This window comes from Zootoca vivipara, chromosome 2 (genome assembly GCF_963506605.1).
Source record: "Zootoca vivipara chromosome 2, rZooViv1.1, whole genome shotgun sequence".
Taxonomy (NCBI): domain Eukaryota; kingdom Metazoa; phylum Chordata; class Lepidosauria; order Squamata; family Lacertidae; genus Zootoca; species Zootoca vivipara.
In genome coordinates, this window is record NC_083277.1 from 28,400,851 (window position 1) to 28,417,482 (window position 16,632).

A 16,632-nucleotide genomic window follows, 5' to 3' on the forward strand; every position below is an offset into this window, starting at 1 on the left:
CAGCTATGGGATGTGCTAATGACATATTAATCCACTCGCTAAATATTATGTGTGTATTCAGGGTTTTATTTTGTTCCTTTCTTTTTTTTTACCAGCTGATGCTAAGGCCACATTCGCACTATACATTTAAAGCACTATGATGCCACTTTAAGAGTCGGCTTCCCCTGAACATTTTAGTCCAGGCTTTCCTCAACCTCGGCCCTCCAGATGTTTTTGGCCTACAACTCTCATGATCCCTAGCTAGCAGGACCAGTGATCAGGGATGATGGGAATTGTAGTCTCAAAACATCTGGAGGGCCGAGGTTGAGGAAGCCTGCTATAGTCTGTTAGGAAATGCTTGTTCCCCTTACACAGCCACAATTTCCAGAGTTCCCTGGGAAGAAGTATTGATTGTTAGACCACTATGGGATAGCGCTGACACACATCTTTGTTGACTTATCCACTACAATCCCAGACACCATCAGTTGGGAACCCATTACTGGTATCTATGAAATTAGGGTGGGGTGGGGTTTTTTTTACCCCAAAGTGCATCAGTTTACACTTGCTTGTAGCACCTCACAATCCATTTTGTTTTAACCACAATTTGGTGCCATCGGCAAACTTGTTTATCTCATCTACCTCGCTGCTCACCTCTAACTCTAAACATGTTAGTATTAAACACAGTGTGGTATTAAGTAACATTAGCCCTGTGTTGCACTGCAAGAAGCACTGTATTATGGAGCATAAAAGCAAACCCATAAAAATTTGCACTTGTGATACAGTACCTGTGGCACTAATAGCAATTGCTTCACAGCACTGTGCTATTACTGTTCCTTTAAAATCAGCACTATTGCCTGGAACTCGTATGAGAGGGATATTGGCCCCTTGTCCTCTGCCAATCTCTTCTGTTGTGTTTCCTTCCCAGCTTCCATTGGACTCCCTTCACAGTATCTGTTACCGTAGATCATAGGAGCCAACTCCAGGGGGCCGTAGGTGCTTGAGCACCCCCAATAATGTAATTGTGGGGGGCGGGCATGCACAAAGTCAATGAAAAAAGCCAGCAGATGACAGCGGTGCTTCATCTGAGAGAGAAGCAGTCCAGTCAGCTTCTGTAGGGAACTGTAGGGAGAGGCAGAGCTCCTCTCCATGGTAAAGGGGGCCTTGCTGGCTGTGGATAGGAGGAAGAGGAGTCACGGCCGCCGCAACACGGATGTGTGATGTCATGTGCACATGCCTGTGTGTGACATCACCCGCCCGCGTTGCAGTGGCAGGCACCCACAATCCTGAGGGTGAGATGGCGCCTCTGCTATGTTTCATAAATTGCAATGCAGAACCGTGGCATTCTCCCTCTCCCTGCCAATCCCCTCTGTTGTATTCCCTATTCTTGCTCCCCGAAAACTGGTAGATAAAATAATCAGTAAAAATAGTGTAGATAGCCCTTTAACAACTGCACATCTCCTTTTAACTCACACCAGGTCTTTAAAGGATCAGTAAATGAGAAACTGCAGTGACTAAAGTAACGGGGGGGGGGGGGGGGAGTCTGCTGCCGGTAACTTGCGGTAAAGGAACAGAGAGCTAGCAGAGAAAGTGGAATGTTACTTGCCCTAAGGGAGTTGCAAATTGCAATTGGGTGGTGTGAAGTAATGAATAAAAACAATTGCAAGAGAGCATCTCTTGTTCCATAAGATTATGAGTTTGTACTCCCTATCGACTTCTTTTGAAACAAGCTATCTTCCGAGGAAATCTTAAACTTCAGCAAGCTCGATTTAAATAGAAATTAATAACTATTTATTTTGCAAGTGGTGTAACATCTCATGCTTCCAGATGTTTGAGTTTCAGTTAATACTTGTCCAAGCATGACACCCTGAAGACTAACAGAACCACCCAAACACTAATCAAATACTGAATCAATACGGGATGTTAGGTTATGTTTTAAAATGTGTGGCTTATTATACTATTGTTGCTGACTTTGTGTGTTAATCTCTGTTTTGATACAGTTTAATGTTTTATAGGATTATTCTGCTGTTGTTGATGTAAGATTTTTGGGAATTGTGGTTTTGAATGAGTTTTTAATTGATCCATAGAATCATAGAATTGTAGAGTTGGAAGGGATCCTGACGGTCATCTAGTCCAACCCCCTGCAATGCAGGAATCTCAACTAAGCATCCAGTACAGATGGCCTGCTTAAAAACCTCCATGAAAGGAGACTCAGCCACCTTCTGAGGGGCTCCATTTCACCGTCAAAAAGCTCTTACTGTCAGACAGTTCTTCCTGGTGTTTAGTCAGAATCTCCTTTTTTCCCTAAAAAAATGTTTAGGGGTACTCTCATTTTCCTTCTCCTATTGAATACTGCCCATCAATGAAGCCAAACTTAGATTCACAAAATGTTTAGGGGTATGCATAGCCCTGCATCCCCCCAGAAAAAAGCACTAGTGTACTTGTATCCATTCGTTTGAGTCCGTCTCCCATGTGACTTCCCTTGACATACTTGAAGATGGCTATCATATCTCCTCTCAGTTTCCTCTTTTCCCCCAATCATTCCTCATAAGGCTTGGTTTCCAGATCTTTTATCATTTTGGTCGCCCTCCTCTGTACACATTCTAGCTTGTTGATATCCTTAAATTGTGCCCAGAACTGGACACAGTACTCAAAAAGCAGAATAGAGCGGTGCGATCTGGATGCTATATTTCTGTTGATGCAACCTAGAAAAGCATTAGCTTCTTTTTTTTGCTGGCGCATCACACTGTGTAGTCAGGTTAAGCTTGTGGTCTACTAAGATCCGTAGATCCTTTTCACATATTGCCCAGAGAATTTTACTTACTGCTAAATGTCATAATTAAAAAAAAATGATGGGTGTTAGTATGTGTGCATTAATAAAGCAGATGTCCAACAAATTGATTTACCCTATGATTATTTTTGTTATTCCATGGCAGCTGGGAGTGTCAATTTATTTATTTATGATTTCGTAGCAATTTATCATGAACGTATGTACAAGCTAACCACATAACCATGCAAACAATAACAGAACTGAAATATACTCGGAGTTGAGAGTGAATTTCAGCTCGTAGTCATCAAGGAGAAGAAGAGAAGAATGGCTCTTTCCCCAAAACCATCTGCTTATATACATTATTTACACAATGGGCCTTGCGTGATTGGCTACTTCAGGGCTACACCTGTAGGCCAATCAGGTTGTGGATTGACTTCTGCCAGCAGCCTGATTGGCTGCTCCTGCAGGCCAATCAGGTTGCTGATTCACTTCCACCTGGAGTTGGATTGGGTGGCTCCTGCGGACCAATCAGACTGCTGATTCTGGATCCTATTGTTCTAGGATTCAGCTCAGAACTATACCGGGAGCGTATCCAGTGTTAAAAAGCAAAATTAAAAACAGTGATGCAGTTACATATAGCCAAGATTACAAAATGAGTCTATATAGCCCATCTACAACAAGGAATGAGTCATGGGATGAATGAGTCAGAGGACCCTGACCAAAGGCCTTCTACCTCCTCTATTCAGTCGTACCTTGGATCCCGAACGCCTTAGTACTCAGATGTTTTGGCTCCCGAACACCACAAACCCGGAAGTGATTGTTCTGGTTTGCGAACGTTCTTTGGCACCCAAACGTCTGACGGGGCTTCCAATTGGCTGCAGGAGCTTCCTTCTGGTGGGCCGAGTTTGAATAAGCCTGACTCAAATACTTCAGTAGTACCCATTGTAGTAGTTAAAAATCTTTTGTCAGGATAACTCGCATTAGGACCTCAAGCTTTTTCTTAACATTTTTTTTGAAGGTTGCTCTTTTGGCTTATTTTGATGCTATTCCCCCCCCCTCCTTTTTGGTATTTCAGTGTAATTCATAATACTCTTTATCACACCACCACCAGAAGATGCCCCTAGGAATATCTGACGCAGGCATAAATATCTCACCAGGGATGGGCGCCCCTGGAGGCATCCATTTCTTGGCATGCATGGAAACTCTCTAAGTCCTCAGGAGCTTCCACATGAAAAGCAGCACTGTACATCAAATTCCCTTCCACAGGCTGGGATCAGTGCCAGATTTACGTATAATAGCTTAGAGCCCCACTCTCTTGGGGGCCCCAAAAGTTTAAAGGAAAAAAAACACGGATGCACATTTCCAAAATATAAGATAAAAAACTACATACAGCAACAGTGTTTTCTGTTGTGTAGGCTCCTATGATGTAAGTAATGGGCCCCAATCATTTTAAGTTAGAGCTTAATAATTATTTCACTATTAATATACTTGAAAAATTCCTTTGATAAAATACATATTTTGTTATGTGTAAATGGCTTTAGATACCTTTTAGGTCCATAAATTAGGTAAAGGGACCCCTGACCATTAGGTCCAGTCGCAGACGACTCTGGGGTTGCAGCACCCATCTCGCTTTACTGGCCAAGGGAGCCGGCGTACAGCTTCTGGGTCATGTGGCCAGTATGACTAAACCACTTCTGGCAAACCAGAGCAGTACACGGAAACGCCGTTTACCTTCCCGCCAGAGTGGTACCTGTTTATCTACTTGCACTTCATGCTTTTGAACTGCTAGGTTGGCAGGAGCAGAGACCGAGCAATGGGAGCTCACCCCGTTGCAGGGATTCGAACCGCCGACCTTCTGATCGGCAAGCCCTAGGCTCTGTGGTTTAACCCACAGTGCCACCCGCGTCCCTTTTAGGTCCATAAATTACCATGCAGCATATATTCAACACAAAAAAACAGCGACAATTTGTAGTTGACAAAGGACAGCTGGACATATAAAGGGACCCATTACCTTCAGTAGCTTAGGGCCTCATCAAACCTTAATTCGGCCCTGGCTGGGATCCAAGCAATTAGGGGGGGGACCCTAGCCTTCACATATTATGATGATTTTTTTTGTTTTGTTTTAGAGCAAATTCTTTAGTTGCAGTATAAATCAAGTGTACGGTATATTTCCTCTTCCTTCGTCCGACTGTTGTTTTTCAAGATTTTATTGCCTGCTAAAAATACTTTTATTATCATTCTTGTATAATTCAAACTAGGTACATGATATGCTAGCGGGACAGAACACCCTCTAGCAAGATGCAAAGACGCTTTCTCTTTCTCCTCCTCCTCCTCCTCCAAAGGTCAGGTTCGCAAGTCACAGCTACCCTCCTAGCGATTTACGTAGCAGCTAACGCAAATTCGCCACGGCTCTGGCAAAGCTATATAAGGGGGAACAATTTCTCCAGTGTTTAGGCCACAAAAAGGCTTTTCATCATCGCCATATGCGAATTGTTCCAACTATGCCTTCATTTTAAAAACAACTAAAGAAGTAAAAACAATTCCGTGTAGACTGTTGCACTCCACCCTGGGGGGAAGCAGGAGAAGGCTCATTGAAATCCATCATTTTCAGGCCCCTTCACCCCCCCCTTTGGAAACCAAGTGACAAAAAGCATATTTAGAGCTGATCCATCATGTGGCTGCAGTAGTAGCGGTAGTAACGCTGGTTTTGCAACTTAACTAAACCGGTTGAACTAGCACCATTGTGGATAGCGTTGGCTGAAAGGCTGCACTGGTTCCTTCATCGTGGGAAAAGGAGAGGTGGTGGGAAGCTCTACCGCTCAGCCTAGAGGGCATCATTTGTGCTTACGTGGGTGCTGCTTTTAGACTTCCGTCTAATGTTATCGCAAATATCCAAATGATGTGTCGTAAGCACTCCCAAGTTAGGTAAACTATGATGCTCCCACTTGTAGAGGAATCTGTAGCCCTCCAGAAGCTGTGGGATCACAACTCCCATCATTCCTCAACACTCTGCTGGGGGTGATGGGAGTTGGGACTCCAATAATGTCTGTGGCGGGGGCACAATTTCCTCACCACTACTTTAAAGATTAGATAGCCACAGTAGCCCCAGGCTGTTCCCCCCACTTTCCTCCACCCCCAGCTCTGAAGGGTGTCACCAAACTGCACTTTGAGGCTAGAAAGAGATTTCCAACTATCAAAGTATTTTCTTACAGCCCTCTCTGTTCATTTACCGTAATCAAGGAGGCAATACCATAATTCCTCTAAAACAAAAACAAAAACAAACAAAAATGGGCCAGGCACTGGACTACCAGTTGATGCTGTTCCATGATCCAGTCTGATTCGATATACACTCATTTCATATGAACCAAGAGCCCTTATTTTCACCTTAAAGAATTTTTGGAGCATGCAGAGCAAAAGTTTCTGATAGCCTAGTGCTGCGCTTCTTATGGCCCTCTACCAAAATAGCGAGGAACAGACCCTTCTTGAAAATAAAGAGAAACAAGCGGTAGGATATACAAACCTCTTGTGTGTGTGTATTCCCCAGTTCATTTCAGTGGAAATTTCAGTAGCCTTTGCTATGTATGCCTAATGAAAATAGCCAGCTGTGTTTCAGATAACAGGACAAACACCCAGTGCTTTTAATGATGATGATGGTGATGATGATGATGATAATGTTTAGGGGTACTCTCATTTTCCTACTCATATTGAAATACTGCCCCTCAATGAGGCCAAACTTAGATTCACAAGATGTTTAGGCGTATGCGTACCCCTGCGTACCTCCAGGAAAAAAAGCACTGAATGCATCCATGATCAGACGTCTCAACCTTGTTTTAACTTAAAGCTGCAGGGAACTTTGATTCTGGACCACATCTGTGGCACTGGGGAGAAAGGCGTTTTCTAACCCTTTCCTGATTGAAATTGCCTTCTGGAAAAGTTGTCATTAGTTCCAGCAGGGGGTAAATGAGAATCACGATGCCAGTACCTGACGTGTTTTGCCTAACTGCGACTCGCCACAGTTTCAGAGAAGCAGTTTCAATTTGTACCCACTTCCCTGTTTGCATTGTCCTTACATAGTTGGGCATATGTTTGAGTAAACATGAGCAGTCTCGCTGTAACTGATTTAGTGTGGTGTGGACTTTCATGTTTTTGTCGGCTTTGTGCATCATGCTGAAGATGGGTTTGCTTGTGTGTGTATTGATACAGATATATAGATACTCTGTTGGAAATGCAGTGGAAGATAAAACAAACGACACTTTTCTTAAAAACGAAAGATAACAGCAATCCAAAAATGTATTCTAACAGCTGTAGTAATAAATGCATGATGTAACTGTTTGCTGGAAACATCAAAGTATGAATGAAAGAGAATGGCTGTAAAACCCAGTGGATGCTAATTGCTTTGAAGAGAACAGTACCACTCTCAATGAGTCAATATAATCTCTGCAACAGAATGTGAAAAGTTCTAATTTTGGGTGGGCCTCTGAGGCTTTAAGGCCCTTGAAGGTACTCCAAGACAAATCTATACATTCTTTCCTGGTGCTCTTTTCATTATTGGTCGTTTCTGATTTGCGCAGAGCTAAATTGGACCCAGGTGGCGCTGTGGTTAAACCACAGAGCCTAGAGCTTGCCGATCAGAAGGTTGGCGGTTCGAATCCCTGTGACGGGGTGAGCTCCCATTCCTTGGTCCCAGCTCCTGCCAACCTAGCAGTTCGAAAGCACGTCAAAATGCAAGTAGATAAATAGGAACCGCTATAGCGGGAAGGTAAACGGCGTTTCCGTGCGCTGCTCTGGTTTGCCAGAAGCGGCTTCGTCATGCTGGCCACATGACCTGGAAGCTATACGCCGGCTCCCTCGGCCAATAATGTGAGATGAGCGCGCAACCCCAGAGTCGGTCACGACTGGACCTAATGGTCAGGGGTCCCTTTACCTTTACCTTAAATTGGCAATATAGAATATAAACAGTGCCATATAAAATGATGATAAACTTCTGGCTAAAAAAGCTTTTTTAGTACGTCTTGCTGTTCTGTTCAGGTAGCCTTTGAAGAAATGGACAATCACTCTTGGAAAAAGGCTTCCTTCTTCCCTAGCAGTGACATTAGGCTTTTCTGAACTGTACGTAAAAACTATGGGGAGGAAGCATGCTTTAAAAAAGGCCTTTGAAGCAGAGATTGTATGATATATCCCTTCAGATGGAACGAGCGACCACATCGGTTTATGAAACAGCACCATTGTTTGAGAATTTCCTTTGCATTAAAAAAAAGATAACCTTATTATTTTAAGGACTTGCATAAATTAAAATACAGGGTGGCCTTTACTAAAGCTCTTTTAATTCTGATGCATTCCGTTGTTTTAGCAAGGAATGTTCAAGAGTATGCCATACTTTGAATGTACCTGTCCTTGTGGTTTAAACTGATATATTTTAAATATTATAGTATTGTATTCTTTATACACTATACTGGTAAGTCATTGAGAAAGCAATACTGAGTCTATACTAGTTACAGGTAGGTAGCCGTGTTGGTCTGACGTAGTTGAAACAAAATAAAAAATTCCTCCCAGTAGCATCTTAGAGTCTCTAAGGTGCTACTGGAAGGAATTTTTTATTTTATTTTGTTGAGTCTATACTGTTTGTGCTGGGTGAATTTTCTATTTGCAATAACTGATTAAAGGAGACAGTACTTGAGAGGCAGATTTAGGAGTTTGTTTTATTCATTCAGGCTTTATTCAGGTTTGCATACATTCATACATCTTCTTCCCATTTTATCTTAACATTGCATTTTAATATTTGTTAAAAGAGGAACACTCTTTCCTTTTAAAAAGCGGCAGGCTGTGATCTGCCAGGGAAATACAGCATTTCAAGCTTATTTATGTTGTAGCTTATCTGGGTCTGAGTTAACTTCTGTTGATGCTGTGTTATTTCATCCTGTAAATCAAATCCCTTGTAATAAGGCTGTTTTACAACCAGATTCTTCTCTGTCCTCCTCCAGCCATGACAACATTTCTCCCCCACACCAACAAATTTAGTGTCACAGACACTAAAATACACCAAGTTAATTTGGGCTTGGCAACAGGATTATATTGTACAGATTTCTGTTTGATTATAGGGGAGTCATTTATTTTATATACGGTTCTTTGAAATTTGGCAGCCCCACCTACTGAGGAAGGTTGGGTACTTCCTTGGCCTAGAGAAGTGAAAGAATAGACTTCTCCTACTTTGCCAAGACCCTCCAGAGTATAGATTGGGGATACAAATAATTATTAATGTTTGCAAGAACACTCAAGATTCATTAACCAACAAACGAGGGTATAGCTTAATACAGCATTTCCACAAAATGCAGTGAGATCCGCAGCCATGTCGCAATGATTGGGCTACCATGAATTAAACTGGGTTCTTAAAAGCACTGCTTGCAGGAATTGTGAGAACAAAACCCCAGTGTCTTGTGTGAAAATTGTGCCGGTATCTATTTGGTCTTGCTACACTGAAGCACAGGTGAATGCAGTAAAATGCCGACATGTGTTTTTCAGATGCTATCTCTCTTTCACCCACGTTGCTAAAGACAATTGAATTTTAAGAAATAGTAGTGTCTTCTTACAATTGATTTGTAAGAAATGGTAGTGTACACTTAGGTGCTTCACACCTGCTGTGTCACTGTATGGTCTGGATGACTGACATCTTTGGGTCTCTTTCTTTATGGTGAGATAGATAGATGATAGAGGAGAGATCTCTCTCACACACACACCATAAAGAATATGGTGAGATTATATATATATATATATATATATATATATATATATATATATATATATAATAGTTGTTGTTTAGTCATTTAGTCGTGTCCGACTCTTCGTGACCCCATGGACCAGAGCATGCCAGTCTTGCACTGCCTCCCGCAGTTTGGTCAAACTCATGTTGGTAGCTTTGAGAACACTGTCCAACCATCTCGTCCTCTGTCGTCCCCTTCTCCTTGTGCCCTCAATCTTTCCCAGCATCAGGGTCTTTTCCAGGGAGTCTTCTCTTCTCGTGAGGTGGCCAAAGTATTGGAGCCTCAGCTTCAGGATCTGTCCTTCCAGTGAGCACTCAGGGCTGATTTCCTTAAGAATGGATAGGTTTATATATAAATATATAATGGATATATATATATATATATATATAATCACCATATTTTTTATGGAGAGAGAGAGAGAGAGAGAGAGAGAGAGAGAGAGAGAGAGAGAGAGAGAGAGAGAGAGATCTATCATCTATCTATCTATCTATCTATCTATCTATCTATCTATCTATCTATATCTATCCATCCATCTATCTAGGTACTGTATCTATCATCTATCTATCATCTATCATCTATCTCACCATAAAGAAAGAGACCCAAAGTCATCCAGATCATATGGTGCTATATATTGTGCAGTAGCTCAGGAGAACAAAACAAGCAGCTGAAATAGTGTCTTGTCTTCAGCCGGATGCCTTCTCACTTCTACAAGTTCCTTCGCTTTCTCTCCCCAAGCCAACATCTTCCTCCACTGGTAAAACAAAGTGTTCTCTCTCCCTTGCATGCTCTCTCTCTCTCTCTCTCTCTCTCTCTCTCTCTCTCTCTCTCTCTCTCTCTCTCTCTCTCTCTCTCTCTCTCATATTATTCAGGTAGGTGCTGGATTAAACAGGTCTGCTAATGCAGAGACACCAGGGCACCATTTCAGCACTGAGCTCTGTTTGGATTGGAGTTGCCAAGGGCTCTATCAAGAGCCACCCCTAGTGACACATCAGTGCCAGGACTTGGTTTGACTTTGACTCTTCTCCAAGGGCTTTGCAGAGCACCTTAAACAGGAAGGGGGGGAAGATGGAAGCTCTTAGAATCCCGGTGTTCATTCCTTGCTCCTTTCAAAGCCGCTATCTGTAAGTGACACTTCATTTGAGGGGGGCAAAGAGCTCTCTGTTTTAACATGGTGATAAGTTTATATATATATATGTATGTACATACACATAAAAAAAGAACATTATGCGAGATTAAACCTACTGTGCTGCTTCAGCTTCTTGCTATCTAAAAGCCACAGCAGCAGTGTCTGCCTGAGCAAGATAATGATAATAACTTAAAATGCGGAGAACAGATAAGTGATATATCTTTTTCGTGGCTTTCTTGTTGTTAAAGTAATACGAATTTACAGCCCAGACAAAACACTGGATTTGAAAGTCCACATTGTGGACTTTCTGATGTCAAATGCATCTCCTTTAGGAGTTGTGTGAATCTGTATTTTCTGGATGAGGAAGACTACAGAATAATACAGTTTTATTTTTAATTTGAAATATTTTTAGCTGTTAAATCTTTTTTCCTTAAGAACACAATTGCAGCTGGCATTGCTTTGTTGCAGTTAGCATATCTATCATCACTGGTGTAACAGACAAAAAGTAAAGCAGTGGCACATTTCATTATGAGGTTTGGCAGCAGAGGAGCCCCAGACTCTTAGGGTCTGATCTTCAGGGCTCTCTATCCAGTGCTGCTCTTGAACCACCTTCTGTGGTTCAAGAAATATATTTCTGAGTGGTAGCTCAATGTATGGGGCTGTAAAAGCAGTGGGGGAAACAGCAAATTGTTGGTGGATCACTTACTAGTCAGTAGGAAAGTACTCTCCTACAGGTCTGGCTAGTAGGAATTTTTCAGCGGTTGCTTGTTGTGCACCTCTTGGTGAAACATATCCCACCAGTCCCGAAAAGAGAATGAAGCATTCAAGCAAATCAACCTGCAGTGTTTTATTGAATGGCGACTCGGGCAAAAAACAAACCAAACCCACACTTCCAGAGTTTAATAATTATTTAGTGAACATTCTTGGGTCATGAGGAAGGCTCTCATTAGAGTAGCAAAAGCTTTATTGCTTAGCAGCTTGTGAATGTGTGTTTTAAAGGCAGGAAGGAGGGGAAATGGAAAAATACTAAATGCTTGCAATTGTTTAGCAGATGGTAGATTATTATTTTTTAATAGCTTTAAACTTGATCACCATGGGAGCATTCACAGGGTGTTGTGAGTGTGTGACTGTGCATGCACACATAAACACACTGGTTGGTTACACAAACTGGATTCGTCACCAAAGGTTCAACTGATACACTGGCACCACGTTTGCAAAATTTAACAATTCCAAAGTACAGATGCGCTTTCACTTATGCAAGATTAAATGTGCTGCCTTCAGCTGTACTTGAGGGTCGATTTCAAAAAATTCCGCTGGAAACGTACATTTGTGCCATGTGTAGATGGCAGTATTGAATCAGTAGCTCATGTGCTTCTAGCTTGCGCTCCTTATAAATATTTGAGGAGTGAGGTTATTACCACTCTACACACATATAAAAAAAAGCTGTGAAAATGCTTTTTTATAAAACGTTTTGAAAAAAATACATTGAATTTGGCATAGCGCACTATCGGCATCTAGTGTCACATTTGTATAACTGCACATTACAACACATTTAAAACATTTTATTTGCAGCTGTATAGCTGAGTCACAGGTCCCTCAACCGTTGCTCCTGTGTCCTTTCTTCTAGCAGATCGAGATAATCAGGTGACAGCAAAAACTGCAAAAAGGGGGGAATTAGAATAAGTTTTATTATTTTATTATTGATGTAAACCTCTGGAATGTATTTTGTATAGTTAAGTTTTTACCTCCATCTTCAGTACATTTTAATTTTATTTCATTGCTATGGCTAGTGGCTGATGCAAATAAAGATTCTTCTGATTCTGATCAATGGTTCAAAGTTGGCTTGTCTTGAAACTTGAGAGAGTTTGTCTTGAAACTTGAGAGAGTTTGTCTCAGGTCAATATTCTAGGATTGGATGACACATCAAGATGATGTGTTAGAGCAGAACCCTCCAGGGCAGATTTAGGGGATGGAGAGGTGAGGAAACACTGTTGCACCTGCAGATTTCATTCTCTGCATGCAACAACATAGAATTGTAGAATTGAAATGGTCAACTTGTCCAACCCCTGCAAAGCAAGATCAGAGCTAAATGGCAGGTGACCATTCAACCATTCAACTCTCTAGTGAAGGAGAGTTTGCCACCTTCTGAGGTATTCTATTCCACTGTTGAACAGCTCTTACTGTTAGAAAGTTCTTCCTAATGTTTAGTTGGAATCTCCTTTCATGTAATTTGAATTGGCTTGGGTCCTACCCTCTGGTGCAGGAGGAGACAAGCTTGCGCTGTCTTCCATGTGACAACCCTTTAGATATTTGAAGATGGCTAACATATCACTTAAGTCTGCTCTTCTCTGTGCTAATCATACCCCACTCCCTCAACCGGTCTTCATAAGGCTTGGTTGGTTTCTAGACCCTTGATCATCTTGGTTGCCCTCCTCTGTACACGTTCTAGCCCAGGGGTCCCCAAACTTAACCGGTTTTGGGCCGGTTCCTCCGGCGCCGATCTCGTGGCGGGCCGGAGGGTGGGGGAACGTGCTCCCATACGTGCGCACACTTGGCTTTTTCTGGCGCAGGGCGTCACCAGAAATGACGTCTGTGCATGCACAGACGTCATTTCTGGTGCACTTCTGGGTCGGCGTGGCACATAAAATAGCTTGTGCACAACTTAATGGGCAACCGCACTGGGGCACGCCGGTAAGAGCGGGCAGCAGCGGGGGTCGTCGGGGGCCACACAATTGGCTCGCGCGGGCCGCATCCGGCCCCCGGGCCTTAGTTTGGAGACCCCTGTTCTAGCCTTTCAATATTCTTCTTAAACTGTGGTGCCCAGAACTGAACACAGTAGTCCAGGTGTGGTCTGACCAAGACAGAAGACAGTGAAATAAGCCTAGAATAACATTAGTTTTTAGTTTTTAATTTTTGCTGTGGCATCACACTGTTGATTCATACTAAGCTTGTTGGATTCTGTTCAAAGTTCTTCCAGTGTGAAACTATTCTCTGCAATTGACATGTATTAAAACTAGCATATAAACTGTACAAGCCCACATGAATGCTCTTCCATCACACTTCATGACATGAAACAAAATTCAGCAAAATTTTCCTGCTGCTGGAGGATGACCTCTTGTTTGTCATAAGCAGCCTAGCAAGTGACTATTTACACACAAGCTCATTTTCATTTTTTGGGGAAACAGATGGGTTGTAACATGCCAAACATTATAAACATAATAAAAAGTATCACTACTAACTAGGGATGGATCAGTCTTAATTTCATCTCTTTCTGTATCAGTTTGTGATTTATTGATTTCTGTATCAGTTTGTGATTTATTTCTTTTTTAAAAGTGAAAATTCATTAGCAGTTTAGTACAGATTTCTCTGAGACCACACACACACATTTTTGCATATACAGTGATGCCTTGCAAGACGAGATTAATTCGTTCCATGAGTCGCTTCGTCTTGCAATAATTTCGTCTTGCGAAGCGCGGTTTGCCGCAGCCAAAAAAAAAAGCAACACATTCAAGGAGGGGAGATTTAAGCAGTCTCTCCCAAATCTACCTTCCTCTGCTCAGGCTTGCAGAATGCTCAAGCTCCTCTTGCTTAAGAAGGAAAGTGGAGAAAAGAATTATAGAGTTCTCATCTTATCATTGGGTAGTTTGATATGGATTCCTTCACTCACAAAGTAGATTGTTTATATGATGCAGAAGGTTTAATCAACCCTAAACAAATTCAAATTGGTTGGATTTAACTGCATTCAACTATGCTATGGTTTTTCACTGGAACATAGTCTGAACTCTTAATTTTACCTGGATTTCACCCCCTCCCTGTGTGTGGACTGTATGTAACCGCAGCCCATTTCCATCCCAACAAATATGAATCAGTTAGCAGATACGTTAAAAGTTTTTTACTTCACTTACCACTGGACTTCTTAGACAGCTGCCTTTAATCAGAAGATTATTTAGGCTGTGTTATGCTGTTCCCAGACACTTAAAACATTTGTCTGGTGTCTCATTTTGGCTGAATAATGCTGCTTCATTAATTTTAGCGAGAGGGATGCATTGCTCAGCTCTTGAAAGCTCTCTTATTACTATTTCAACTTGCCCTTCACCATCAGTTCACAATTTTGTCCTCCTCCTACCTTTAGTGAAACAGCAGTGACTAAACACTCAGGCAGAATTTATCTTAAGTGTGTTTGATAAGTTGCTTACCTGAAAAAACCCCAACAGAGTTCAATTGAAGGCACCATATTGATGTCTACTAGGTAGCTGAGATACGTTCTTTCAGTTTGGGCTACAGCAGGAGAGCCATCACTTTATTCGTCCCATTCAAGGTTATATCCTTGATCTTTTGCACGTGGAGATGAACAGGGCTTCCAAGATGCAGCTGTACTGGTGCACCATGCTTGCAGAACAGAACTCTTCCCCAGTGCCACTTGTTTGACTACGAATCAGTTGTTCATATTTTCCTGTTTGAAGCATAAATGGCAAAAGCTTTGGGAACTCGAAGCAGTAGCCTGAAGATTAGTTTTAGATTAGCTGGATATTTGGGGGTGGGGGGTAGCGAGGAACAGAAGGGCACATTTTAATCCTTTCATCCCTTCACATTCCAAACTAATCTAGTTCTTTCGTACGCTAGATGTAACAATAGACATCTCTATAGTAGTGCATCAAGCTAAATAGGTTCAAACACACACACACACACACACACACACACACACACACACACACACACACACCTGCAAGCAACACAGAGATAAATCTTCCTTAGTGAAAGCATTCGGCTTTTGATCAGAGCTAGGAATGCAATTCAGACCTGTACTTGATTGGTTTTTGTGTTAATTTTCAAACACCTTCTTTGGGGGCAGGAGGTTTACATTAGTGTCTCAACTATGACAGACTTGCTTTCTTGTAACCATGGCTGGAAGGTTTAAGAACTTCAAGAGTTCACATCTGCATGCTTTTTAATTTACTCAGACATGGGGTGGGGGACGACGATGTCTCTGTCTCTGTCTCTGTCTCTCTCTTTCTTTTTGACTAACTTGAAGGCTGCAGTATAACCCCCAGATGAAAGGAAAAGTGAGTGGAATATGTAATTGCAGAGTAGATACTTTTAGAAGAACCTGCCACCCCAATAATTATTCTTTATTTCTAGGGCACATTATATACTTTTTAAAAGAAGCGGACAGATCTTTTACTAGTGCAATGCAGTATTTCCTGAGATTCATCATTGCTTCTTGTCTTTTGTGTCCCCTCCCCCCCAGTTTAGCCAGTAGCAGGTGCTATAGATCAGTATAATTCTGTGGTGTTACTATAATGCTTAATGTCAGAGGGTTTGATTGACATGAGAGTCCCAAGCAAAGGCCAAGCCCTGCTAGTTCTCTAGCAAGCCTGTTACTGCTATGGCTTTCTTTACCCAAATATTGGCAAAAGGTTCGATGCATAATGCAGATGGCATTTTTTTAATATATAATTGATCTATTAATTTCAAACTTAAAGTCTCTATTTTTTTTTCTGGCCAGGAGATTATACAATGCGAGTGTGCAGCTTTTATTAGAGCATATGAATACAGTCCCGGTTTATGCGAATCTGTTTCGCTTGCCAAAGGAGGCCTGGCTTGAACCGGGAATGTTTTAGCCCAAAATTAATTTTTGAGGTGGGTGGAGCAGTGCCGGAGGGACTGTTGGCAGTAGCTGGAAAATGGAATGGGAACGGAATGTCTCTCCGCTTTGGAGTTTCACACCTAATGAATGCTCTTTATGCCCGCGTGGTAACGGAATACTCCACATTATGTGCATGAATAAAAGCAACATTATGCTTATCTCAAATTCTGTCTGTGCTAAATCTGCTTCTGACTCTTTCCTTACTACCAAAGATGAGCAGAACATTTTATAATCAACTTAGTCTCTTCCCCCATTGCCAGTTTACTCTCCAGGTCTGTGATTTTGATGATGAGAGGCATGTGTGCTCAGGCACATGCACTTATGTGTGTTAAAACAGTTGCATAATACAGACTTT

The 16,632-nt window shown here is 41.9% G+C and overlaps 1 protein-coding gene across 6 annotated transcripts in view; it reads left to right on the plus strand.

Moving 5' to 3' along the window:
• MITF (melanocyte inducing transcription factor) overlaps nt 1–16,632 on the plus strand; it is a 152,634-nt gene that overhangs the window by 72,156 nt on the left and 63,846 nt on the right. The window contains exon 1 of one of the 6 annotated variants that reach the window (XM_035106667.2): nt 10,024–10,625. The exons of 4 other annotated variants lie outside the window; for them this stretch is intronic. In XM_035106667.2, coding sequence (XP_034962558.1) covers nt 10,570–10,625 — 56 coding nt within the window. In that variant the 5' untranslated portion in view covers nt 10,024–10,569. Of the gene's footprint in view, nt 1–10,023; nt 10,626–16,632 lie in introns of those variants that run through there. One more of the 6 variants, XM_035106666.2, reaches the window with a different exon arrangement.